Source organism: Sphaerodactylus townsendi, linkage group LG16, assembly GCF_021028975.2.
Source record: "Sphaerodactylus townsendi isolate TG3544 linkage group LG16, MPM_Stown_v2.3, whole genome shotgun sequence".
Lineage (NCBI taxonomy): Eukaryota > Metazoa > Chordata > Lepidosauria > Squamata > Sphaerodactylidae > Sphaerodactylus > Sphaerodactylus townsendi.
This window is the reverse complement of record NC_059440.1, coordinates 1,475,317-1,501,900: the sequence shown is the minus strand read 5'-3', so window position 1 is coordinate 1,501,900 and position 26,584 is coordinate 1,475,317. Positions and strand designations below refer to the sequence as shown.

The 26,584-nt window shown below is 81.3% G+C and overlaps 2 protein-coding genes across 2 annotated transcripts in view; both read left to right on the top strand.

The window, feature by feature from the left end:
- NLK (nemo like kinase) overlaps window positions 1–26,584 on the top strand; it is a 543,928-nt gene that overhangs the window by 317,807 nt on the left and 199,537 nt on the right. The window lies entirely within an intron of this gene.
- SGSM2 (small G protein signaling modulator 2) overlaps window positions 1–26,584 on the top strand; it is a 131,580-nt gene that overhangs the window by 54,138 nt on the left and 50,858 nt on the right. The window contains exon 3 of the mRNA XM_048519335.1: window positions 6,453–6,615. Within this exon, the coding sequence (XP_048375292.1) occupies window positions 6,453–6,615 (163 nt within the window). The remainder of the gene's footprint in view (window positions 1–6,452; window positions 6,616–26,584) is intronic.

The following is a 26,584-nucleotide window of genomic DNA, read 5'->3' as shown; positions in this document are numbered from 1 at the left end:
TGCAGGGAGGGCATTTTTAAAGCTAGCGGCACCATGATCTCAGGGCATCATCAAGAGACTGCCCTGATGATACCACCCGAGTTTGGCTATGTTTGGTTTAGGGGAAGCAAAGTTATGGAGGCCCAAATGGAATGCCCGCATCCCCATTGTTTTCAATGGGAGCTAACAGGAGATGGGGGCTACCCATTTGAGGGACCATAACTTTAGTCCTCCTGAACCTAACTTCACCAAACTTGGCTGCCATCATAAGAATAGTTACCAGATGATACCCTGAAATTTTGGTGTCACCAGCTTTAAAAATACACCCCTTACAGGCACCCCAAGAAATTTGCCCAAGATTCTTTGTTTTGCAGTGACTTTGCTCCATTGTAGCCAATGGGGAATTTCTGAATGTGTAGGCAGGCTGCACATTTTTGAAGGTAGAGGCACCAGACTTTCAAGGTGGCTCCAGGAGGGCCTCTTGGTAACCCGGTCCCTGCTCGATGCTTCCGTAGGAAGCCTGGCTGCTGCGTTCTGTATGAGTTTCAATTTCTGGATCATAGCTAAAGGCAAGCCCGCATGGAGTGAGTTATAGTAGTCTAGCCTGGAGGTGACTGTTGCATGAATCACAGTGGCTAGATCAGGGCAAGAGAGTTACGGGGCCAGTTGCTGTGCCTGTTGCAGATGGAAAAACGGCTTCTGAGCCGTTCGGGTGACCTGGGCCTCCATTGATAGTACAGAATCATCCCCAGGCTTTTGGCGGATGAGGCTAGCTGTAAAGCCTCACCATGCAGCGTAGGCAGGCCAAAGGACACCGGACACTCCCCCCGACCCAGCCACAGGCCCTCCATCTTTGTAGGATTTAATTTCAGCCGACTCGCACTCAACCAACCAGCAACAGCGTCCAAACAACGCTGGAGAGCCTCAGGGGCCAAAGACGGGTGGCCCTCCATCGTGAACATGAGCTGCGTGTCATCCGCATATTGATGACATCACAGCCCAAAACTCCGGACCAAACTTGCCAGGAGGTGCATGTAGATGTTAAAAAGCATCGGGGAGAGGATTGCTCCCTGCGGCACCCCCAGACTATGGGATGTTGTCTGGAGTTCTCTCCCACCGACGCCACCTGCAGTCCCCGGTCTCGGAGAAATGAGGCCAGCCAGCACAAGGGTGACTCCCTAACTCCAGCACCAGCGAGGCGGTGGACCAAAAGGTCATGATCTACAACATTGAACGCTGTGATGAGATCTAACAACACCAACAACACCGAACCGTTCCAAGTGAAACCGGAGGTTGTCCATGATGACAACCAACACCGTCTCGGTCCCTTGACCAGCGTGGAAGCCGGACTGGAAGGGATCCAATACGTTTGCATCATCCAGGAACTGCTGGAGCTGATCCGCCACATGACGCTGCCGTCTATGATCCTTGTGCACATGACTCCTCCGTGCGCTGACTATGTGGGGGGAGAGAGAGAGAGAGAGAGAATGGACCTGAATGCACTATCCTTGGGCCCTGCCTGCATGTGATCTCTGGCTCATGAACCTATGTGTGGAGGCAGACTTCATGCTTGTGCTCTAACAGGCCACGTTTGGAAAGCAGCATGCATGATCAGAGGGAGGAAGGACATGCATGATGGGTGTTGTTTTCGTATGCGCTAGCGATCTTGTAGAGATGGGGTCAGCTTGCTGATGCCCTGTGTGTGTGTGTGTGTGTGTGTGTGTGTGTGTGTGTGTGTGTGTGTGTTCAGTCTGTGCACAGGTGAGGTGTGTGTGTGCAGGGCCATTGAGTCACACCATTAGTCTGCCCAGGTCAGTGTTGTCTGCTCTGACTCACAGAGGACTTGAGCATCAGCTGCTTCTCGATCTTTTGACCTGGAGGTGTCGGGAACTGAACCTGGCACCTTTTGCATATAAAACATGCAGGCTGCTCTTGAGCCACAGCCCCCTTCCTTAACAGGGGAACATATAGCTGTATCCAGGCTCTACTCTGACTGGCAGTAGCTCCTCCGGTAGGGCCCTCGGGAACTGAACCGGGGGTCTTCTGCTTTCAAAATGGATGTTCCACCTCCAAGCCTCAGCCACCCCCCATTATTCCATTATTCCATGTAATGAAGCCAGTCATAGTGGCAACCAGTCCCTGGAAGGAAACATTTCAAGGAGAGGGATGGTGAGTCAGAGACTGAGTTCTTGTTTTGTATTTGCAAACTACCCAGTTCAGTCTTTGCCTTCTACATTCAAGGATTTGGGGTGCATGTTTGTATTATTTGTATGAATGTGACTGGACCCTGGAGTGGAAAAGGGACAGTGGTCTCTCTCTGTTAGAGTGATAATGTGTTTTTTTTAATCTTCTGTTATTTTTTGTTGTTATTTGAAAACTAATAAAAAGCAATTTTATTTAAAAATGATTTGGGGTGCAGGGATTGACTTTTGGGGGCTTGAGAGCTCTCATGTGTTGAGTTAGATGGGTTGACTTCATGTGTCCGTTGTTATGAGTTGTGGCTCAGCTGGCAAAGCACATATTTAGCACACACACGGTCCCAAAACCAGTCCCAACATCTCCTCCTTGAAGGATTCTTGCTGCTGGGTCTTGGAGCTGAAAACTGATGCTTCTTGGGAGGTCAGCAGGCAGGCTACAGTTGAGGCTTCTTCTTACTGACTGGTTATTAAGCAGAGCTCTGGTGCAGTGGAATTGGGGGTTTTCTAGTTTAGTTTTATTTATTTTTTTGCAGCCCCTGGGGAATAGGGGCAGGGAGGATAGTTGGTGATGCAGTCCCTCTGGGTGTCGGCTGCAACATTTAGGAACAATTAAAACCCTCGTCTGCTGTTCTGCTCGCTAAACGCGTTTCATAAATATTTGATGGACCACTTTGACAAAACAACCTTAGCAACACAGAGGGCTCCTGCAGTCGGCTCACTTGAAAGGCAAAAAAGTGTTTTTGGTTAAAGATTTGAGCAACAGCCCTGCGGCTCTGCCTCCACCCATATCAGCCTCTTTGTGCATTAAGATTTACGAATGGTGCTTTCTTGCACAGAAATTGATCATCATCAAAGTCAGATTTGCTTGGAGGGTTTTTTCAGCTGCCACCTGAGATGGTAAAATATTCTAATCCTGGAGGTGAGATTCTCTCTCTCTCTCTCTCTCACACACACACGCACCTGCGACGCAAACCAGACTTGCAAGCCCTTCTTGCGCACGACGCCTTGCATCTAATTACATCGCCACACTGTTTTTGAAAGATGTCTGACCTGGAAGGATGGGGTGGTGCTCGGTGTGTATTTTTAACTATATTTCAATAATGGGGCTTCTAATCCCCAGGAGGTCACTGGAGGTTCTCTTGAACCCAATGTGTTTAACAGATAATACCGAAATTATTAGCAGCAGGGGCTAGTGGTCAAGAGCAGGGGCACTCTAATCTGGGGGACTAGGTTTGATTCCCCACTTTGCTACTTGAGCTGTGGTGGCTTCTCTGGGGAACTAGATTAACCTGTGCACTCCGACACATGCCAGCTGGGTGACCTTGGGCTAGTCAAGCTCAGCCCAACCCACCTCACAGGGTGTTGTGGGGTGGGGAGGGAAAGGAGATTGTAAGCCCCTTTGAGTCTCCTACAGGAGAGAAAGGGGGGTATAAATTCAAACTCTTCTCTTCTAAGTAACTATACAATCACCTTTCTTTTTTTGTAAGTGAAATCACTCACTGAAAAACCAAAAAGACTATAATTCTTCATACTGAATAAATTCCAATAAATATATTTCATTTCCTTTTTTTACATAAAGTGTATACAAGTCAAATGTTCATACTCCAAAAACAAAACTTTGTAACTACTCATTGATGCCTCCATCAATTTATGTTTTCTTAGGCATTACAATGTTGTTTCTTTTCTAGTCAGCATCATTACAAAAACAATCTTCTGGGCAATTAAGCTCCGGTTAGGTTATATTTTGTAAACATTTCTTCAAGCCCAGTACCTTGGAAAAGGTATACTGATGAAGGCATTGATGCATAGTTACAAAGTTCTGTTTTTGGAGTATGAACATTTGACGTGTTTATGTAAAAAAGAATAGGATCTTAGCAGTGAATTCTGAAGCAACTGCATTCCTCTAAGCCGCTGAGGTCAGTAGACTTCGAAGGGTATTGCACAGTTGAGATTGCACCGTCCATTTCTTATGGGTATTGCCTCTCTTGGGAGGCTTGAAGCAAAAGGTGAGTAATTCACCTACTGGTGCTCCATCCTGGATTCCTTTCTTCTTTGCTCTGAGGGCATCCCATAAGACTCTCCGTTTCCTTTCCTTGCGTGTTCCATGCAGCCTGTAAGCCTAGTGGGATCTGCTCTGGGTTTGGTGTTCAGAGCTGTTTGGGTCCCTCTGAGCAAAGCACTTTTTTCTCCATCGCTGAGTAGCCCATGGGTGGGCGGCATTAGGTGGGCTGCTGGCCTGGCTTCCGGGTGGGCCAGCTCTCTGCTCTCTGGACCCCTTGGGTCGGGAGTTGTGCTTCTCTGCTTCAGCATGCCGTTGAGACTTGCAGAGGAAGGCGTAAGTCACGGAAAGAGATTATCCAAAAGAAACTCGTGGCTGTGTGGTCCTTCCTCCTGCCCATTGTTGTTCACTCCCTGAGCCAGGCCATTGGGCCATGAAGGTCAGCCTGCAGGGTCTAGCACACGGCTTATATTGCAGAGGCCTCCGGTGCTGGAGAGCCCGTCCCCTCCTTGAGACCCCAGAGAAAGCTCGTCAGGCCAAATGGACAGTCAGGATCCAGGAAAACCAACGCTCTGATTCTGTGTGTGCCAGTCCAGTATTCTTCAGCTGCTTCAGGTGTTTGTGAAAGAGATTTTCAGGCCATTGAAATCAAAACCTGTCTTTTCAAGTGAATCGTGCCTCCTCCTCCTTCCTTTTTTAAAGCTGCACAAGCCAATTTTTCCTTCCCAGAGATTTTTAGCGGCAGTTGACATAGTCAGTTGACACAAGTCTTCACAATTTATATTTTGCTGATAAAAATGGCACTCCATTTTATTTTATCACTTTACATTTGGGGTGCAGGGTGGAGGGCGCTTGGAGGCTCTGAGTCTTCCAGACCAACTGCTCAAAAACCTTCTGGATATTATCACTCATAAATCAGTCAATTACAGATATAAACTGGCGGGCGTGTTTAGGCCATTGGAGAACCGCATAGTTCCTTTCTCTGAACAGCAGCTGAATTGTATACGTGGACCACCTCTGAAAGCAGGAAGAGAATTCATCCTGAAAAGAAGGGACCAAAAGTCAGCCTTGACCTGCATTAACGGACTACATGTGCAGCCCCCCTCCCCCCAGCTGTGCAAATAGCACTCTCCCCATTTTGGGTCAGGAAAAAACTGTTTGGAGGAGGAAGACTGGATTCTCTCCCCCTCCCCCTTGGTCCCAGGCCGCTAGGACAGTAGTTCCTTTGCCCCTGGTGTCAAAGTCTGGTTGAGGGAAACCGTACGTTTCTTGTTACAAATCGTGATGTGTCCCTTTGGTCCTCAAATGCCGGGCAACTGGAGGGATCATGCTTGGCCCACAGGCTGCTGGTTGCTGACCACTTTGGTGTTTCCGCAGGCAGGCTGGAGCGGTAGAGCTCAGTCCTGGTGTGTTCTATTTGAGGGGTGCTTTGGAGGCCCAGTGGTTAGGGGAGCCCGCCCTTCCTGCCTTGCTTGTGGACCTCCGGGAGGTAACGGATTGGGATGCTGCTGCAGATGGACCATGAGGCCCCATTCCCCAGGAGGACCACTGTGGGCCAGAGGCGTACTGGGGGGAAATGGCGCCTGGGGGCAACACCTGCTCAGGGCACCCCCCCACCCCATGCCCCCCCCTGCGCCCCACTTACCTTAGCCGGCGGGCCCGGTCCTGGTGGCGGGTGGCTCAAGTGGGCGCCGTGGCCACAGGCCGGCTCCTGCCTGCGAGCCGGCCTCCCTGTCAGCACAGAGGGTGGGGAGGGAAGGAGGTCGGCCTCAGGTGCCTCCTGAGCTGCTTGCTAGTGAGCTGCAACCACAGGCTGACTCCTGCCCACGAGCTGGCCTGTGGCCGCGGCTCATAGCCTGACACTGGCTCCTGCAGTCCCTGGGGAGGCTGGGTCCCGGGCAGGAGCCACCACGGCTCAGCAGCTCGCAGCTCAGGCAGGTCCCGTGGCCGCAGCCATCCTCCCTATCAGCAGGGAGCCCAGGTAGTGCAGGAGCTGGCCTGCGACTGCGAGGCCCACCTGAGCAGCACGGAGGGAGCTGCTGGGTGCCGGCCTGGTGCCCGGTGCCCCTCCCACGTGATCAAATGGAGTCCACCCAGGGACGTGGGATGCCCCATGTCCCCATGAGTGGTACGCCCCTGCTGCGGACTCTGCCCCATTCATTCCCCTGCATTTCTGCAGCCGACGTAAATCAGCAAAGAGACTGCGCCAGTCGTGTGTGGTTTGGGGTCTAGGCTTTGCTGGTTTCATTTCACAATGTCCCCCTTTTCGTTTTCAGGAGTAGTTGAAGCATGCCTTCTGCACATGCTCAAACGACGGGCCGCTGGCTTTCTGCGGACTGACAAGATTGCTGCCCTCTTCACCAAGGTTGGCAAGACGTACGATGTGGCGGATGAGATATGCAGGAAAGTGCAGGACCTGCTGCAGCAAGTCGATGGCAGGTGAGACCCCAGGTGGATGGGTTGACTCTCCGTGGCAGAACTTTGACTTTGCAGAAGCAGGACGCCTGGAATGCATTAAGAATGGCCAGGTGGGCGTGGGCCTCTAGATCTTCTCTGGACCAGACCTTGGACACTTGGATTCAAGGCAGAAATGTGGCAGAGCTGCTGCCAGAGCACACAACCCTGCCCGTCCTGACCTTAAAAGACCCATCGTGCAGCAGCCGTAGGCTTATTTTGTTCTATATTGTTTATTTATGACCCACTTCTTTGGCCTCCAGAGCTGCCAGCTGAGGCTTTGGGAAGCCAGGCAGGATCCCTGGAAGGATTTAGGGAAGTCCTGAAGCTCTTCCCTCCGAGGCCTGGCCCTGGATCTTTTGGAGGCTGGCGAGAGAAAGCCAACCCCCCCCCCCCCCCCCCGTGTGGGATCCTGATCTGCTGGTATCTCTGAGCCAGGAGTTCGGGGCAGGCATTCTGCCTAGGGTGTTGCAAATAGAGTCTGGAGGAGCAGTCTCAAGCAAGACTACTCAGGAGTAAGCCCCATTTTATTCAGTGGGCCTTACTCTGAGGAAGTGGTGTTCAGGTTGCAACCGGGAGCTTAGCTTGGATGGCCGCTTGTGAGTGTGTCAGCCTGCAGACGGAGCTCCACTGTGCTGCTCGCTGGCGTTGCATCGTGCAAATTGGGCACTTTGCATCGTGCAAATTGGGACATTTGGGGATTCTCCTCCCTCCCTCCCTTACTCTGTTTCTGGCTCATTTCCCGAGATTATTCTCCCCCCTTGAACTGAGTCGGCTTTCTGGGTCCCTTGGGGCAGGCGGGCTCTCTCCAGGCTGTTTGGGATGGGGGCTTTTCCTCCTTTTAAAAAAGACAGTTCTGGGCAGCCCCACCTTCCTACCCTACCAACAAGCACCCAGTTATGTAGTTTGCCATTTTTACTGGAGAAGCATGGAGTGGACAGATGTGGCCAGCAGTGGGAATGTAGGCAGGGTTACGGGACCTTGAGGGACACAGCAAGAGCTCTTGTTCTCCTTGCAAAGATCTTCAGAGGCCTCTGAAGGACGTTTTGTGTTGACCCCTTTTAATATTATTTTGTCCTTGGTACCAAATTGTTGCCCTAAATCAGGAGTAGGGAACCTGCGGCTCTCCAGATGTTCAGGAACTACAATTCCCATCAGCCTCTTCCCCCCCCCCCCCCACCCCCCCCCTTCCCACCCCCCCCCCCCCCACCCCCCCCCCCCCCCCCCCCCCCCCCCCCCCCCCCCCCCCCCCCGCCCCCCCCCCCCCCCACCCCCCCCCCCCCCCACCCCCCCCCCCCCCCACCCCCCCCCCCCCCCACCCCCCCCCCCCCCCACCCCCCCCCCCCCCCACCCCCCCCCCCCCCCACCCCCCCCCCCCCCCACCCCCCCCCCCCCCCACCCCCCCCCCCCCCCACCCCCCCCCCCCCCCACCCCCCCCCCCCCCCACCCCCCCCCCCCCCCACCCCCCCCCCCCCCCACCCCCCCCCCCCCCCACCCCCCCCCCCCCCCACCCCCCCCCCCCCCCACCCCCCCCCCCCCCCACCCCCCCCCCCCCCCACCCCCCCCCCCCCCCACCCCCCCCCCCCCCCACCCCCCCCCCCCCCCACCCCCCCCCCCCCCCACCCCCCCCCCCCCCCACCCCCCCCCCCCCCCACCCCCCCCCCCCCCCACCCCCCCCCCCCCCCACCCCCCCCCCCCCCCACCCCCCCCCCCCCCCACCCCCCCCCCCCCCCACCCCCCCCCCCCCCCACCCCCCCCCCCCCCCACCCCCCCCCCCCCCCACCCCCCCCCCCCCCCACCCCCCCCCCCCCCCACCCCCCCCCCCCCCCACCCCCCCCCCCCCCCACCCCCCCCCCCCCCCACCCCCCCCCCCCCCCACCCCCCCCCCCCCCCACCCCCCCCCCCCCCCACCCCCCCCCCCCCCCACCCCCCCCCCCCCCCACCCCCCCCCCCCCCCACCCCCCCCCCCCCCCACCCCCCCCCCCCCCCACCCCCCCCCCCCCCCACCCCCCCCCCCCCCCACCCCCCCCCCCCCCCACCCCCCCCCCCCCCCACCCCCCCCCCCCCCCACCCCCCCCCCCCCCCACCCCCCCCCCCCCCCACCCCCCCCCCCCCCCACCCCCCCCCCCCCCCACCCCCCCCCCCCCCCACCCCCCCCCCCCCCCACCCCCCCCCCCCCCCACCCCCCCCCCCCCCCACCCCCCCCCCCCCCCACCCCCCCCCCCCCCCACCCCCCCCCCCCCCCACCCCCCCCCCCCCCCACCCCCCCCCCCCCCCACCCCCCCCCCCCCCCACCCCCCCCCCCCCCCACCCCCCCCCCCCCCCACCCCCCCCCCCCCCCACCCCCCCCCCCCCCCACCCCCCCCCCCCCCCACCCCCCCCCCCCCCCACCCCCCCCCCCCCCCACCCCCCCCCCCCCCCACCCCCCCCCCCCCCCACCCCCCCCCCCCCCCACCCCCCCCCCCCCCCACCCCCCCCCCCCCCCACCCCCCCCCCCCCCCACCCCCCCCCCCCCCCACCCCCCCCCCCCCCCACCCCCCCCCCCCCCCACCCCCCCCCCCCCCCACCCCCCCCCCCCCCCACCCCCCCCCCCCCCCACCCCCCCCCCCCCCCACCCCCCCCCCCCCCCACCCCCCCCCCCCCCCACCCCCCCCCCCCCCCACCCCCCCCCCCCCCCACCCCCCCCCCCCCCCACCCCCCCCCCCCCCCACCCCCCCCCCCCCCCACCCCCCCCCCCCCCCACCCCCCCCCCCCCCCACCCCCCCCCCCCCCCACCCCCCCCCCCCCCCACCCCCCCCCCCCCCCACCCCCCCCCCCCCCCACCCCCCCCCCCCCCCACCCCCCCCCCCCCCCACCCCCCCCCCCCCCCACCCCCCCCCCCCCCCACCCCCCCCCCCCCCCACCCCCCCCCCCCCCCACCCCCCCCCCCCCCCACCCCCCCCCCCCCCCACCCCCCCCCCCCCCCACCCCCCCCCCCCCCCACCCCCCCCCCCCCCCACCCCCCCCCCCCCCCACCCCCCCCCCCCCCCACCCCCCCCCCCCCCCACCCCCCCCCCCCCCCACCCCCCCCCCCCCCCACCCCCCCCCCCCCCCACCCCCCCCCCCCCCCACCCCCCCCCCCCCCCACCCCCCCCCCCCCCCACCCCCCCCCCCCCCCACCCCCCCCCCCCCCCACCCCCCCCCCCCCCCACCCCCCCCCCCCCCCACCCCCCCCCCCCCCCACCCCCCCCCCCCCCCACCCCCCCCCCCCCCCACCCCCCCCCCCCCCCACCCCCCCCCCCCCCCACCCCCCCCCCCCCCCACCCCCCCCCCCCCCCACCCCCCCCCCCCCCCACCCCCCCCCCCCCCCACCCCCCCCCCCCCCCACCCCCCCCCCCCCCCACCCCCCCCCCCCCCCACCCCCCCCCCCCCCCACCCCCCCCCCCCCCCACCCCCCCCCCCCCCCACCCCCCCCCCCCCCCACCCCCCCCCCCCCCCACCCCCCCCCCCCCCCACCCCCCCCCCCCCCCACCCCCCCCCCCCCCCACCCCCCCCCCCCCCCACCCCCCCCCCCCCCCACCCCCCCCCCCCCCCACCCCCCCCCCCCCCCACCCCCCCCCCCCCCCACCCCCCCCCCCCCCCACCCCCCCCCCCCCCCACCCCCCCCCCCCCCCACCCCCCCCCCCCCCCACCCCCCCCCCCCCCCACCCCCCCCCCCCCCCACCCCCCCCCCCCCCCACCCCCCCCCCCCCCCACCCCCCCCCCCCCCCACCCCCCCCCCCCCCCACCCCCCCCCCCCCCCACCCCCCCCCCCCCCCACCCCCCCCCCCCCCCACCCCCCCCCCCCCCCACCCCCCCCCCCCCCCACCCCCCCCCCCCCCCACCCCCCCCCCCCCCCACCCCCCCCCCCCCCCACCCCCCCCCCCCCCCACCCCCCCCCCCCCCCACCCCCCCCCCCCCCCACCCCCCCCCCCCCCCACCCCCCCCCCCCCCCACCCCCCCCCCCCCCCACCCCCCCCCCCCCCCACCCCCCCCCCCCCCCACCCCCCCCCCCCCCCACCCCCCCCCCCCCCCACCCCCCCCCCCCCCCACCCCCCCCCCCCCCCACCCCCCCCCCCCCCCACCCCCCCCCCCCCCCACCCCCCCCCCCCCCCACCCCCCCCCCCCCCCACCCCCCCCCCCCCCCACCCCCCCCCCCCCCCACCCCCCCCCCCCCCCACCCCCCCCCCCCCCCACCCCCCCCCCCCCCCACCCCCCCCCCCCCCCACCCCCCCCCCCCCCCACCCCCCCCCCCCCCCACCCCCCCCCCCCCCCACCCCCCCCCCCCCCCACCCCCCCCCCCCCCCACCCCCCCCCCCCCCCACCCCCCCCCCCCCCCACCCCCCCCCCCCCCCACCCCCCCCCCCCCCCACCCCCCCCCCCCCCCACCCCCCCCCCCCCCCACCCCCCCCCCCCCCCACCCCCCCCCCCCCCCACCCCCCCCCCCCCCCACCCCCCCCCCCCCCCACCCCCCCCCCCCCCCACCCCCCCCCCCCCCCACCCCCCCCCCCCCCCACCCCCCCCCCCCCCCACCCCCCCCCCCCCCCACCCCCCCCCCCCCCCACCCCCCCCCCCCCCCACCCCCCCCCCCCCCCACCCCCCCCCCCCCCCACCCCCCCCCCCCCCCACCCCCCCCCCCCCCCACCCCCCCCCCCCCCCACCCCCCCCCCCCCCCACCCCCCCCCCCCCCCACCCCCCCCCCCCCCCACCCCCCCCCCCCCCCACCCCCCCCCCCCCCCACCCCCCCCCCCCCCCACCCCCCCCCCCCCCCACCCCCCCCCCCCCCCACCCCCCCCCCCCCCCACCCCCCCCCCCCCCCACCCCCCCCCCCCCCCACCCCCCCCCCCCCCCACCCCCCCCCCCCCCCACCCCCCCCCCCCCCCACCCCCCCCCCCCCCCACCCCCCCCCCCCCCCACCCCCCCCCCCCCCCACCCCCCCCCCCCCCCACCCCCCCCCCCCCCCACCCCCCCCCCCCCCCACCCCCCCCCCCCCCCACCCCCCCCCCCCCCCACCCCCCCCCCCCCCCACCCCCCCCCCCCCCCACCCCCCCCCCCCCCCACCCCCCCCCCCCCCCACCCCCCCCCCCCCCCACCCCCCCCCCCCCCCACCCCCCCCCCCCCCCACCCCCCCCCCCCCCCACCCCCCCCCCCCCCCACCCCCCCCCCCCCCCACCCCCCCCCCCCCCCACCCCCCCCCCCCCCCACCCCCCCCCCCCCCCACCCCCCCCCCCCCCCACCCCCCCCCCCCCCCACCCCCCCCCCCCCCCACCCCCCCCCCCCCCCACCCCCCCCCCCCCCCACCCCCCCCCCCCCCCACCCCCCCCCCCCCCCACCCCCCCCCCCCCCCACCCCCCCCCCCCCCCACCCCCCCCCCCCCCCACCCCCCCCCCCCCCCACCCCCCCCCCCCCCCACCCCCCCCCCCCCCCACCCCCCCCCCCCCCCACCCCCCCCCCCCCCCACCCCCCCCCCCCCCCACCCCCCCCCCCCCCCACCCCCCCCCCCCCCCACCCCCCCCCCCCCCCACCCCCCCCCCCCCCCACCCCCCCCCCCCCCCACCCCCCCCCCCCCCCACCCCCCCCCCCCCCCACCCCCCCCCCCCCCCACCCCCCCCCCCCCCCACCCCCCCCCCCCCCCACCCCCCCCCCCCCCCACCCCCCCCCCCCCCCACCCCCCCCCCCCCCCACCCCCCCCCCCCCCCACCCCCCCCCCCCCCCACCCCCCCCCCCCCCCACCCCCCCCCCCCCCCACCCCCCCCCCCCCCCACCCCCCCCCCCCCCCACCCCCCCCCCCCCCCACCCCCCCCCCCCCCCACCCCCCCCCCCCCCCACCCCCCCCCCCCCCCACCCCCCCCCCCCCCCACCCCCCCCCCCCCCCACCCCCCCCCCCCCCCACCCCCCCCCCCCCCCACCCCCCCCCCCCCCCACCCCCCCCCCCCCCCACCCCCCCCCCCCCCCACCCCCCCCCCCCCCCACCCCCCCCCCCCCCCACCCCCCCCCCCCCCCACCCCCCCCCCCCCCCACCCCCCCCCCCCCCCACCCCCCCCCCCCCCCACCCCCCCCCCCCCCCACCCCCCCCCCCCCCCACCCCCCCCCCCCCCCACCCCCCCCCCCCCCCACCCCCCCCCCCCCCCACCCCCCCCCCCCCCCACCCCCCCCCCCCCCCACCCCCCCCCCCCCCCACCCCCCCCCCCCCCCACCCCCCCCCCCCCCCACCCCCCCCCCCCCCCACCCCCCCCCCCCCCCACCCCCCCCCCCCCCCACCCCCCCCCCCCCCCACCCCCCCCCCCCCCCACCCCCCCCCCCCCCCACCCCCCCCCCCCCCCACCCCCCCCCCCCCCCACCCCCCCCCCCCCCCACCCCCCCCCCCCCCCACCCCCCCCCCCCCCCACCCCCCCCCCCCCCCACCCCCCCCCCCCCCCACCCCCCCCCCCCCCCACCCCCCCCCCCCCCCACCCCCCCCCCCCCCCACCCCCCCCCCCCCCCACCCCCCCCCCCCCCCACCCCCCCCCCCCCCCACCCCCCCCCCCCCCCACCCCCCCCCCCCCCCACCCCCCCCCCCCCCCACCCCCCCCCCCCCCCACCCCCCCCCCCCCCCACCCCCCCCCCCCCCCACCCCCCCCCCCCCCCACCCCCCCCCCCCCCCACCCCCCCCCCCCCCCACCCCCCCCCCCCCCCACCCCCCCCCCCCCCCACCCCCCCCCCCCCCCACCCCCCCCCCCCCCCACCCCCCCCCCCCCCCACCCCCCCCCCCCCCCACCCCCCCCCCCCCCCACCCCCCCCCCCCCCCACCCCCCCCCCCCCCCACCCCCCCCCCCCCCCACCCCCCCCCCCCCCCACCCCCCCCCCCCCCCACCCCCCCCCCCCCCCACCCCCCCCCCCCCCCACCCCCCCCCCCCCCCACCCCCCCCCCCCCCCACCCCCCCCCCCCCCCACCCCCCCCCCCCCCCACCCCCCCCCCCCCCCACCCCCCCCCCCCCCCACCCCCCCCCCCCCCCACCCCCCCCCCCCCCCACCCCCCCCCCCCCCCACCCCCCCCCCCCCCCACCCCCCCCCCCCCCCACCCCCCCCCCCCCCCACCCCCCCCCCCCCCCACCCCCCCCCCCCCCCACCCCCCCCCCCCCCCACCCCCCCCCCCCCCCACCCCCCCCCCCCCCCACCCCCCCCCCCCCCCACCCCCCCCCCCCCCCACCCCCCCCCCCCCCCACCCCCCCCCCCCCCCACCCCCCCCCCCCCCCACCCCCCCCCCCCCCCACCCCCCCCCCCCCCCACCCCCCCCCCCCCCCACCCCCCCCCCCCCCCACCCCCCCCCCCCCCCACCCCCCCCCCCCCCCACCCCCCCCCCCCCCCACCCCCCCCCCCCCCCACCCCCCCCCCCCCCCACCCCCCCCCCCCCCCACCCCCCCCCCCCCCCACCCCCCCCCCCCCCCACCCCCCCCCCCCCCCACCCCCCCCCCCCCCCACCCCCCCCCCCCCCCACCCCCCCCCCCCCCCACCCCCCCCCCCCCCCACCCCCCCCCCCCCCCACCCCCCCCCCCCCCCACCCCCCCCCCCCCCCACCCCCCCCCCCCCCCACCCCCCCCCCCCCCCACCCCCCCCCCCCCCCACCCCCCCCCCCCCCCACCCCCCCCCCCCCCCACCCCCCCCCCCCCCCACCCCCCCCCCCCCCCACCCCCCCCCCCCCCCACCCCCCCCCCCCCCCACCCCCCCCCCCCCCCACCCCCCCCCCCCCCCACCCCCCCCCCCCCCCACCCCCCCCCCCCCCCACCCCCCCCCCCCCCCACCCCCCCCCCCCCCCACCCCCCCCCCCCCCCACCCCCCCCCCCCCCCACCCCCCCCCCCCCCCACCCCCCCCCCCCCCCACCCCCCCCCCCCCCCACCCCCCCCCCCCCCCACCCCCCCCCCCCCCCACCCCCCCCCCCCCCCACCCCCCCCCCCCCCCACCCCCCCCCCCCCCCACCCCCCCCCCCCCCCACCCCCCCCCCCCCCCACCCCCCCCCCCCCCCACCCCCCCCCCCCCCCACCCCCCCCCCCCCCCACCCCCCCCCCCCCCCACCCCCCCCCCCCCCCACCCCCCCCCCCCCCCACCCCCCCCCCCCCCCACCCCCCCCCCCCCCCACCCCCCCCCCCCCCCACCCCCCCCCCCCCCCACCCCCCCCCCCCCCCACCCCCCCCCCCCCCCACCCCCCCCCCCCCCCACCCCCCCCCCCCCCCACCCCCCCCCCCCCCCACCCCCCCCCCCCCCCACCCCCCCCCCCCCCCACCCCCCCCCCCCCCCACCCCCCCCCCCCCCCACCCCCCCCCCCCCCCACCCCCCCCCCCCCCCACCCCCCCCCCCCCCCACCCCCCCCCCCCCCCACCCCCCCCCCCCCCCACCCCCCCCCCCCCCCACCCCCCCCCCCCCCCACCCCCCCCCCCCCCCACCCCCCCCCCCCCCCACCCCCCCCCCCCCCCACCCCCCCCCCCCCCCACCCCCCCCCCCCCCCACCCCCCCCCCCCCCCACCCCCCCCCCCCCCCACCCCCCCCCCCCCCCACCCCCCCCCCCCCCCACCCCCCCCCCCCCCCACCCCCCCCCCCCCCCACCCCCCCCCCCCCCCACCCCCCCCCCCCCCCACCCCCCCCCCCCCCCACCCCCCCCCCCCCCCACCCCCCCCCCCCCCCACCCCCCCCCCCCCCCACCCCCCCCCCCCCCCACCCCCCCCCCCCCCCACCCCCCCCCCCCCCCACCCCCCCCCCCCCCCACCCCCCCCCCCCCCCACCCCCCCCCCCCCCCACCCCCCCCCCCCCCCACCCCCCCCCCCCCCCACCCCCCCCCCCCCCCACCCCCCCCCCCCCCCACCCCCCCCCCCCCCCACCCCCCCCCCCCCCCACCCCCCCCCCCCCCCACCCCCCCCCCCCCCCACCCCCCCCCCCCCCCACCCCCCCCCCCCCCCACCCCCCCCCCCCCCCACCCCCCCCCCCCCCCACCCCCCCCCCCCCCCACCCCCCCCCCCCCCCACCCCCCCCCCCCCCCACCCCCCCCCCCCCCCACCCCCCCCCCCCCCCACCCCCCCCCCCCCCCACCCCCCCCCCCCCCCACCCCCCCCCCCCCCCACCCCCCCCCCCCCCCACCCCCCCCCCCCCCCACCCCCCCCCCCCCCCACCCCCCCCCCCCCCCACCCCCCCCCCCCCCCACCCCCCCCCCCCCCCACCCCCCCCCCCCCCCACCCCCCCCCCCCCCCACCCCCCCCCCCCCCCACCCCCCCCCCCCCCCACCCCCCCCCCCCCCCACCCCCCCCCCCCCCCACCCCCCCCCCCCCCCACCCCCCCCCCCCCCCACCCCCCCCCCCCCCCACCCCCCCCCCCCCCCACCCCCCCCCCCCCCCACCCCCCCCCCCCCCCACCCCCCCCCCCCCCCACCCCCCCCCCCCCCCACCCCCCCCCCCCCCCACCCCCCCCCCCCCCCACCCCCCCCCCCCCCCACCCCCCCCCCCCCCCACCCCCCCCCCCCCCCACCCCCCCCCCCCCCCACCCCCCCCCCCCCCCACCCCCCCCCCCCCCCACCCCCCCCCCCCCCCACCCCCCCCCCCCCCCACCCCCCCCCCCCCCCACCCCCCCCCCCCCCCACCCCCCCCCCCCCCCACCCCCCCCCCCCCCCACCCCCCCCCCCCCCCACCCCCCCCCCCCCCCACCCCCCCCCCCCCCCACCCCCCCCCCCCCCCACCCCCCCCCCCCCCCACCCCCCCCCCCCCCCACCCCCCCCCCCCCCCACCCCCCCCCCCCCCCACCCCCCCCCCCCCCCACCCCCCCCCCCCCCCACCCCCCCCCCCCCCCACCCCCCCCCCCCCCCACCCCCCCCCCCCCCCACCCCCCCCCCCCCCCACCCCCCCCCCCCCCCACCCCCCCCCCCCCCCACCCCCCCCCCCCCCCACCCCCCCCCCCCCCCACCCCCCCCCCCCCCCACCCCCCCCCCCCCCCACCCCCCCCCCCCCCCACCCCCCCCCCCCCCCACCCCCCCCCCCCCCCACCCCCCCCCCCCCCCACCCCCCCCCCCCCCCACCCCCCCCCCCCCCCACCCCCCCCCCCCCCCACCCCCCCCCCCCCCCACCCCCCCCCCCCCCCACCCCCCCCCCCCCCCACCCCCCCCCCCCCCCACCCCCCCCCCCCCCCACCCCCCCCCCCCCCCACCCCCCCCCCCCCCCACCCCCCCCCCCCCCCACCCCCCCCCCCCCCCACCCCCCCCCCCCCCCACCCCCCCCCCCCCCCACCCCCCCCCCCCCCCACCCCCCCCCCCCCCCACCCCCCCCCCCCCCCACCCCCCCCCCCCCCCACCCCCCCCCCCCCCCACCCCCCCCCCCCCCCACCCCCCCCCCCCCCCACCCCCCCCCCCCCCCACCCCCCCCCCCCCCCACCCCCCCCCCCCCCCACCCCCCCCCCCCCCCACCCCCCCCCCCCCCCACCCCCCCCCCCCCCCACCCCCCCCCCCCCCCACCCCCCCCCCCCCCCACCCCCCCCCCCCCCCACCCCCCCCCCCCCCCACCCCCCCCCCCCCCCACCCCCCCCCCCCCCCACCCCCCCCCCCCCCCACCCCCCCCCCCCCCCACCCCCCCCCCCCCCCACCCCCCCCCCCCCCCACCCCCCCCCCCCCCCACCCCCCCCCCCCCCCACCCCCCCCCCCCCCCACCCCCCCCCCCCCCCACCCCCCCCCCCCCCCACCCCCCCCCCCCCCCACCCCCCCCCCCCCCCACCCCCCCCCCCCCCCACCCCCCCCCCCCCCCACCCCCCCCCCCCCCCACCCCCCCCCCCCCCCACCCCCCCCCCCCCCCACCCCCCCCCCCCCCCACCCCCCCCCCCCCCCACCCCCCCCCCCCCCCACCCCCCCCCCCCCCCACCCCCCCCCCCCCCCACCCCCCCCCCCCCCCACCCCCCCCCCCCCCCACCCCCCCCCCCCCCCACCCCCCCCCCCCCCCACCCCCCCCCCCCCCCACCCCCCCCCCCCCCCACCCCCCCCCCCCCCCACCCCCCCCCCCCCCCACCCCCCCCCCCCCCCACCCCCCCCCCCCCCCACCCCCCCCCCCCCCCACCCCCCCCCCCCCCCACCCCCCCCCCCCCCCACCCCCCCCCCCCCCCACCCCCCCCCCCCCCCACCCCCCCCCCCCCCCACCCCCCCCCCCCCCCACCCCCCCCCCCCCCCACCCCCCCCCCCCCCCACCCCCCCCCCCCCCCACCCCCCCCCCCCCCCACCCCCCCCCCCCCCCACCCCCCCCCCCCCCCACCCCCCCCCCCCCCCACCCCCCCCCCCCCCCACCCCCCCCCCCCCCCACCCCCCCCCCCCCCCACCCCCCCCCCCCCCCACCCCCCCCCCCCCCCACCCCCCCCCCCCCCCACCCCCCCCCCCCCCCACCCCCCCCCCCCCCCACCCCCCCCCCCCCCCACCCCCCCCCCCCCCCACCCCCCCCCCCCCCCACCCCCCCCCCCCCCCACCCCCCCCCCCCCCCACCCCCCCCCCCCCCCACCCCCCCCCCCCCCCACCCCCCCCCCCCCCCACCCCCCCCCCCCCCCACCCCCCCCCCCCCCCACCCCCCCCCCCCCCCACCCCCCCCCCCCCCCACCCCCCCCCCCCCCCACCCCCCCCCCCCCCCACCCCCCCCCCCCCCCACCCCCCCCCCCCCCCACCCCCCCCCCCCCCCACCCCCCCCCCCCCCCACCCCCCCCCCCCCCCACCCCCCCCCCCCCCCACCCCCCCCCCCCCCCACCCCCCCCCCCCCCCACCCCCCCCCCCCCCCACCCCCCCCCCCCCCCACCCCCCCCCCCCCCCACCCCCCCCCCCCCCCACCCCCCCCCCCCCCCACCCCCCCCCCCCCCCACCCCCCCCCCCCCCCACCCCCCCCCCCCCCCACCCCCCCCCCCCCCCACCCCCCCCCCCCCCCACCCCCCCCCCCCCCCACCCCCCCCCCCCCCCACCCCCCCCCCCCCCCACCCCCCCCCCCCCCCACCCCCCCCCCCCCCCACCCCCCCCCCCCCCCACCCCCCCCCCCCCCCACCCCCCCCCCCCCCCACCCCCCCCCCCCCCCACCCCCCCCCCCCCCCACCCCCCCCCCCCCCCACCCCCCCCCCCCCCCACCCCCCCCCCCCCCCACCCCCCCCCCCCCCCACCCCCCCCCCCCCCCACCCCCCCCCCCCCCCACCCCCCCCCCCCCCCACCCCCCCCCCCCCCCACCCCCCCCCCCCCCCACCCCCCCCCCCCCCCACCCCCCCCCCCCCCCACCCCCCCCCCCCCCCACCCCCCCCCCCCCCCACCCCCCCCCCCCCCCACCCCCCCCCCCCCCCACCCCCCCCCCCCCCCACCCCCCCCCCCCCCCACCCCCCCCCCCCCCCACCCCCCCCCCCCCCCACCCCCCCCCCCCCCCACCCCCCCCCCCCCCCACCCCCCCCCCCCCCCACCCCCCCCCCCCCCCACCCCCCCCCCCCCCCACCCCCCCCCCCCCCCACCCCCCCCCCCCCCCACCCCCCCCCCCCCCCACCCCCCCCCCCCCCCACCCCCCCCCCCCCCCACCCCCCCCCCCCCCCACCCCCCCCCCCCCCCACCCCCCCCCCCCCCCACCCCCCCCCCCCCCCACCCCCCCCCCCCCCCACCCCCCCCCCCCCCCACCCCCCCCCCCCCCCACCCCCCCCCCCCCCCACCCCCCCCCCCCCCCACCCCCCCCCCCCCCCACCCCCCCCCCCCCCCACCCCCCCCCCCCCCCACCCCCCCCCCCCCCCACCCCCCCCCCCCCCCACCCCCCCCCCCCCCCACCCCCCCCCCCCCCCACCCCCCCCCCCCCCCACCCCCCCCCCCCCCCACCCCCCCCCCCCCCCACCCCCCCCCCCCCCCACCCCCCCCCCCCCCCACCCCCCCCCCCCCCCACCCCCCCCCCCCCCCACCCCCCCCCCCCCCCACCCCCCCCCCCCCCCACCCCCCCCCCCCCCCACCCCCCCCCCCCCCCACCCCCCCCCCCCCCCACCCCCCCCCCCCCCCACCCCCCCCCCCCCCCACCCCCCCCCCCCCCCACCCCCCCCCCCCCCCACCCCCCCCCCCCCCCACCCCCCCCCCCCCCCACCCCCCCCCCCCCCCACCCCCCCCCCCCCCCACCCCCCCCCCCCCCCACCCCCCCCCCCCCCCACCCCCCCCCCCCCCCACCCCCCCCCCCCCCCACCCCCCCCCCCCCCCACCCCCCCCCCCCCCCACCCCCCCCCCCCCCCACCCCCCCCCCCCCCCACCCCCCCCCCCCCCCACCCCCCCCCCCCCCCACCCCCCCCCCCCCCCACCCCCCCCCCCCCCCACCCCCCCCCCCCCCCACCCCCCCCCCCCCCCACCCCCCCCCCCCCCCACCCCCCCCCCCCCCCACCCCCCCCCCCCCCCACCCCCCCCCCCCCCCACCCCCCCCCCCCCCCACCCCCCCCCCCCCCCACCCCCCCCCCCCCCCACCCCCCCCCCCCCCCACCCCCCCCCCCCCCCACCCCCCCCCCCCCCCACCCCCCCCCCCCCCCACCCCCCCCCCCCCCCACCCCCCCCCCCCCCCACCCCCCCCCCCCCCCACCCCCCCCCCCCCCCACCCCCCCCCCCCCCCACCCCCCCCCCCCCCCACCCCCCCCCCCCCCCACCCCCCCCCCCCCCCACCCCCCCCCCCCCCCACCCCCCCCCCCCCCCACCCCCCCCCCCCCCCACCCCCCCCCCCCCCCACCCCCCCCCCCCCCCACCCCCCCCCCCCCCCACCCCCCCCCCCCCCCACCCCCCCCCCCCCCCACCCCCCCCCCCCCCCACCCCCCCCCCCCCCCACCCCCCCCCCCCCCCACCCCCCCCCCCCCCCACCCCCCCCCCCCCCCACCCCCCCCCCCCCCCACCCCCCCCCCCCCCCACCCCCCCCCCCCCCCACCCCCCCCCCCCCCCACCCCCCCCCCCCCCCACCCCCCCCCCCCCCCACCCCCCCCCCCCCCCACCCCCCCCCCCCCCCACCCCCCCCCCCCCCCACCCCCCCCCCCCCCCACCCCCCCCCCCCCCCACCCCCCCCCCCCCCCACCCCCCCCCCCCCCCACCCCCCCCCCCCCCCACCCCCCCCCCCCCCCACCCCCCCCCCCCCCCACCCCCCCCCCCCCCCACCCCCCCCCCCCCCCACCCCCCCCCCCCCCCACCCCCCCCCCCCCCCACCCCCCCCCCCCCCCACCCCCCCCCCCCCCCACCCCCCCCCCCCCCCACCCCCCCCCCCCCCCACCCCCCCCCCCCCCCACCCCCCCCCCCCCCCACCCCCCCCCCCCCCCACCCCCCCCCCCCCCCACCCCCCCCCCCCCCCACCCCCCCCCCCCCCCACCCCCCCCCCCCCCCACCCCCCCCCCCCCCCACCCCCCCCCCCCCCCACCCCCCCCCCCCCCCACCCCCCCCCCCCCCCACCCCCCCCCCCCCCCACCCCCCCCCCCCCCCACCCCCCCCCCCCCCCACCCCCCCCCCCCCCCACCCCCCCCCCCCCCCACCCCCCCCCCCCCCCACCCCCCCCCCCCCCCACCCCCCCCCCCCCCCACCCCCCCCCCCCCCCACCCCCCCCCCCCCCCACCCCCCCCCCCCCCCACCCCCCCCCCCCCCCACCCCCCCCCCCCCCCACCCCCCCCCCCCCCCACCCCCCCCCCCCCCCACCCCCCCCCCCCCCCACCCCCCCCCCCCCCCACCCCCCCCCCCCCCCACCCCCCCCCCCCCCCACCCCCCCCCCCCCCCACCCCCCCCCCCCCCCACCCCCCCCCCCCCCCACCCCCCCCCCCCCCCACCCCCCCCCCCCCCCACCCCCCCCCCCCCCCACCCCCCCCCCCCCCCACCCCCCCCCCCCCCCACCCCCCCCCCCCCCCACCCCCCCCCCCCCCCACCCCCCCCCCCCCCCACCCCCCCCCCCCCCCACCCCCCCCCCCCCCCACCCCCCCCCCCCCCCACCCCCCCCCCCCCCCACCCCCCCCCCCCCCCACCCCCCCCCCCCCCCACCCCCCCCCCCCCCCACCCCCCCCCCCCCCCACCCCCCCCCCCCCCCACCCCCCCCCCCCCCCACCCCCCCCCCCCCCCACCCCCCCCCCCCCCCACCCCCCCCCCCCCCCACCCCCCCCCCCCCCCACCCCCCCCCCCCCCCACCCCCCCCCCCCCCCACCCCCCCCCCCCCCCACCCCCCCCCCCCCCCACCCCCCCCCCCCCCCACCCCCCCCCCCCCCCACCCCCCCCCCCCCCCACCCCCCCCCCCCCCCACCCCCCCCCCCCCCCACCCCCCCCCCCCCCCACCCCCCCCCCCCCCCACCCCCCCCCCCCCCCACCCCCCCCCCCCCCCACCCCCCCCCCCCCCCACCCCCCCCCCCCCCCACCCCCCCCCCCCCCCACCCCCCCCCCCCCCCACCCCCCCCCCCCCCCACCCCCCCCCCCCCCCACCCCCCCCCCCCCCCACCCCCCCCCCCCCCCACCCCCCCCCCCCCCCACCCCCCCCCCCCCCCACCCCCCCCCCCCCCCACCCCCCCCCCCCCCCACCCCCCCCCCCCCCCACCCCCCCCCCCCCCCACCCCCCCCCCCCCCCACCCCCCCCCCCCCCCACCCCCCCCCCCCCCCACCCCCCCCCCCCCCCACCCCCCCCCCCCCCCACCCCCCCCCCCCCCCACCCCCCCCCCCCCCCACCCCCCCCCCCCCCCACCCCCCCCCCCCCCCACCCCCCCCCCCCCCCACCCCCCCCCCCCCCCACCCCCCCCCCCCCCCACCCCCCCCCCCCCCCACCCCCCCCCCCCCCCACCCCCCCCCCCCCCCACCCCCCCCCCCCCCCACCCCCCCCCCCCCCCACCCCCCCCCCCCCCCACCCCCCCCCCCCCCCACCCCCCCCCCCCCCCACCCCCCCCCCCCCCCACCCCCCCCCCCCCCCACCCCCCCCCCCCCCCACCCCCCCCCCCCCCCACCCCCCCCCCCCCCCACCCCCCCCCCCCCCCACCCCCCCCCCCCCCCACCCCCCCCCCCCCCCACCCCCCCCCCCCCCCACCCCCCCCCCCCCCCACCCCCCCCCCCCCCCACCCCCCCCCCCCCCCACCCCCCCCCCCCCCCACCCCCCCCCCCCCCCACCCCCCCCCCCCCCCACCCCCCCCCCCCCCCACCCCCCCCCCCCCCCACCCCCCCCCCCCCCCACCCCCCCCCCCCCCCACCCCCCCCCCCCCCCACCCCCCCCCCCCCCCACCCCCCCCCCCCCCCACCCCCCCCCCCCCCCACCCCCCCCCCCCCCCACCCCCCCCCCCCCCCACCCCCCCCCCCCCCCACCCCCCCCCCCCCCCACCCCCCCCCCCCCCCACCCCCCCCCCCCCCCACCCCCCCCCCCCCCCACCCCCCCCCCCCCCCACCCCCCCCCCCCCCCACCCCCCCCCCCCCCCACCCCCCCCCCCCCCCACCCCCCCCCCCCCCCACCCCCCCCCCCCCCCACCCCCCCCCCCCCCCACCCCCCCCCCCCCCCACCCCCCCCCCCCCCCACCCCCCCCCCCCCCCACCCCCCCCCCCCCCCACCCCCCCCCCCCCCCACCCCCCCCCCCCCCCACCCCCCCCCCCCCCCACCCCCCCCCCCCCCCACCCCCCCCCCCCCCCACCCCCCCCCCCCCCCACCCCCCCCCCCCCCCACCCCCCCCCCCCCCCACCCCCCCCCCCCCCCACCCCCCCCCCCCCCCACCCCCCCCCCCCCCCACCCCCCCCCCCCCCCACCCCCCCCCCCCCCCACCCCCCCCCCCCCCCACCCCCCCCCCCCCCCACCCCCCCCCCCCCCCACCCCCCCCCCCCCCCACCCCCCCCCCCCCCCACCCCCCCCCCCCCCCACCCCCCCCCCCCCCCACCCCCCCCCCCCCCCACCCCCCCCCCCCCCCACCCCCCCCCCCCCCCACCCCCCCCCCCCCCCACCCCCCCCCCCCCCCACCCCCCCCCCCCCCCACCCCCCCCCCCCCCCACCCCCCCCCCCCCCCACCCCCCCCCCCCCCCACCCCCCCCCCCCCCCACCCCCCCCCCCCCCCACCCCCCCCCCCCCCCACCCCCCCCCCCCCCCACCCCCCCCCCCCCCCACCCCCCCCCCCCCCCACCCCCCCCCCCCCCCACCCCCCCCCCCCCCCACCCCCCCCCCCCCCCACCCCCCCCCCCCCCCACCCCCCCCCCCCCCCACCCCCCCCCCCCCCCACCCCCCCCCCCCCCCACCCCCCCCCCCCCCCACCCCCCCCCCCCCCCACCCCCCCCCCCCCCCACCCCCCCCCCCCCCCACCCCCCCCCCCCCCCACCCCCCCCCCCCCCCACCCCCCCCCCCCCCCACCCCCCCCCCCCCCCACCCCCCCCCCCCCCCACCCCCCCCCCCCCCCACCCCCCCCCCCCCCCACCCCCCCCCCCCCCCACCCCCCCCCCCCCCCACCCCCCCCCCCCCCCACCCCCCCCCCCCCCCACCCCCCCCCCCCCCCACCCCCCCCCCCCCCCACCCCCCCCCCCCCCCACCCCCCCCCCCCCCCACCCCCCCCCCCCCCCACCCCCCCCCCCCCCCACCCCCCCCCCCCCCCACCCCCCCCCCCCCCCACCCCCCCCCCCCCCCACCCCCCCCCCCCCCCACCCCCCCCCCCCCCCACCCCCCCCCCCCCCCACCCCCCCCCCCCCCCACCCCCCCCCCCCCCCACCCCCCCCCCCCCCCACCCCCCCCCCCCCCCACCCCCCCCCCCCCCCACCCCCCCCCCCCCCCACCCCCCCCCCCCCCCACCCCCCCCCCCCCCCACCCCCCCCCCCCCCCACCCCCCCCCCCCCCCACCCCCCCCCCCCCCCACCCCCCCCCCCCCCCACCCCCCCCCCCCCCCACCCCCCCCCCCCCCCACCCCCCCCCCCCCCCACCCCCCCCCCCCCCCACCCCCCCCCCCCCCCACCCCCCCCCCCCCCCACCCCCCCCCCCCCCCACCCCCCCCCCCCCCCACCCCCCCCCCCCCCCACCCCCCCCCCCCCCCACCCCCCCCCCCCCCCACCCCCCCCCCCCCCCACCCCCCCCCCCCCCCACCCCCCCCCCCCCCCACCCCCCCCCCCCCCCACCCCCCCCCCCCCCCACCCCCCCCCCCCCCCACCCCCCCCCCCCCCCACCCCCCCCCCCCCCCACCCCCCCCCCCCCCCACCCCCCCCCCCCCCCACCCCCCCCCCCCCCCACCCCCCCCCCCCCCCACCCCCCCCCCCCCCCACCCCCCCCCCCCCCCACCCCCCCCCCCCCCCACCCCCCCCCCCCCCCACCCCCCCCCCCCCCCACCCCCCCCCCCCCCCACCCCCCCCCCCCCCCACCCCCCCCCCCCCCCACCCCCCCCCCCCCCCACCCCCCCCCCCCCCCACCCCCCCCCCCCCCCACCCCCCCCCCCCCCCACCCCCCCCCCCCCCCACCCCCCCCCCCCCCCACCCCCCCCCCCCCCCACCCCCCCCCCCCCCCACCCCCCCCCCCCCCCACCCCCCCCCCCCCCCACCCCCCCCCCCCCCCACCCCCCCCCCCCCCCACCCCCCCCCCCCCCCACCCCCCCCCCCCCCCACCCCCCCCCCCCCCCACCCCCCCCCCCCCCCACCCCCCCCCCCCCCCACCCCCCCCCCCCCCCACCCCCCCCCCCCCCCACCCCCCCCCCCCCCCACCCCCCCCCCCCCCCACCCCCCCCCCCCCCCACCCCCCCCCCCCCCCACCCCCCCCCCCCCCCACCCCCCCCCCCCCCCACCCCCCCCCCCCCCCACCCCCCCCCCCCCCCACCCCCCCCCCCCCCCACCCCCCCCCCCCCCCACCCCCCCCCCCCCCCACCCCCCCCCCCCCCCACCCCCCCCCCCCCCCACCCCCCCCCCCCCCCACCCCCCCCCCCCCCCACCCCCCCCCCCCCCCACCCCCCCCCCCCCCCACCCCCCCCCCCCCCCACCCCCCCCCCCCCCCACCCCCCCCCCCCCCCACCCCCCCCCCCCCCCACCCCCCCCCCCCCCCACCCCCCCCCCCCCCCACCCCCCCCCCCCCCCACCCCCCCCCCCCCCCACCCCCCCCCCCCCCCACCCCCCCCCCCCCCCACCCCCCCCCCCCCCCACCCCCCCCCCCCCCCACCCCCCCCCCCCCCCACCCCCCCCCCCCCCCACCCCCCCCCCCCCCCACCCCCCCCCCCCCCCACCCCCCCCCCCCCCCACCCCCCCCCCCCCCCACCCCCCCCCCCCCCCACCCCCCCCCCCCCCCACCCCCCCCCCCCCCCACCCCCCCCCCCCCCCACCCCCCCCCCCCCCCACCCCCCCCCCCCCCCACCCCCCCCCCCCCCCACCCCCCCCCCCCCCCACCCCCCCCCCCCCCCACCCCCCCCCCCCCCCACCCCCCCCCCCCCCCACCCCCCCCCCCCCCCACCCCCCCCCCCCCCCACCCCCCCCCCCCCCCACCCCCCCCCCCCCCCACCCCCCCCCCCCCCCACCCCCCCCCCCCCCCACCCCCCCCCCCCCCCACCCCCCCCCCCCCCCACCCCCCCCCCCCCCCACCCCCCCCCCCCCCCACCCCCCCCCCCCCCCACCCCCCCCCCCCCCCACCCCCCCCCCCCCCCACCCCCCCCCCCCCCCACCCCCCCCCCCCCCCACCCCCCCCCCCCCCCACCCCCCCCCCCCCCCACCCCCCCCCCCCCCCACCCCCCCCCCCCCCCACCCCCCCCCCCCCCCACCCCCCCCCCCCCCCACCCCCCCCCCCCCCCACCCCCCCCCCCCCCCACCCCCCCCCCCCCCCACCCCCCCCCCCCCCCACCCCCCCCCCCCCCCACCCCCCCCCCCCCCCACCCCCCCCCCCCCCCACCCCCCCCCCCCCCCACCCCCCCCCCCCCCCACCCCCCCCCCCCCCCACCCCCCCCCCCCCCCACCCCCCCCCCCCCCCACCCCCCCCCCCCCCCACCCCCCCCCCCCCCCACCCCCCCCCCCCCCCACCCCCCCCCCCC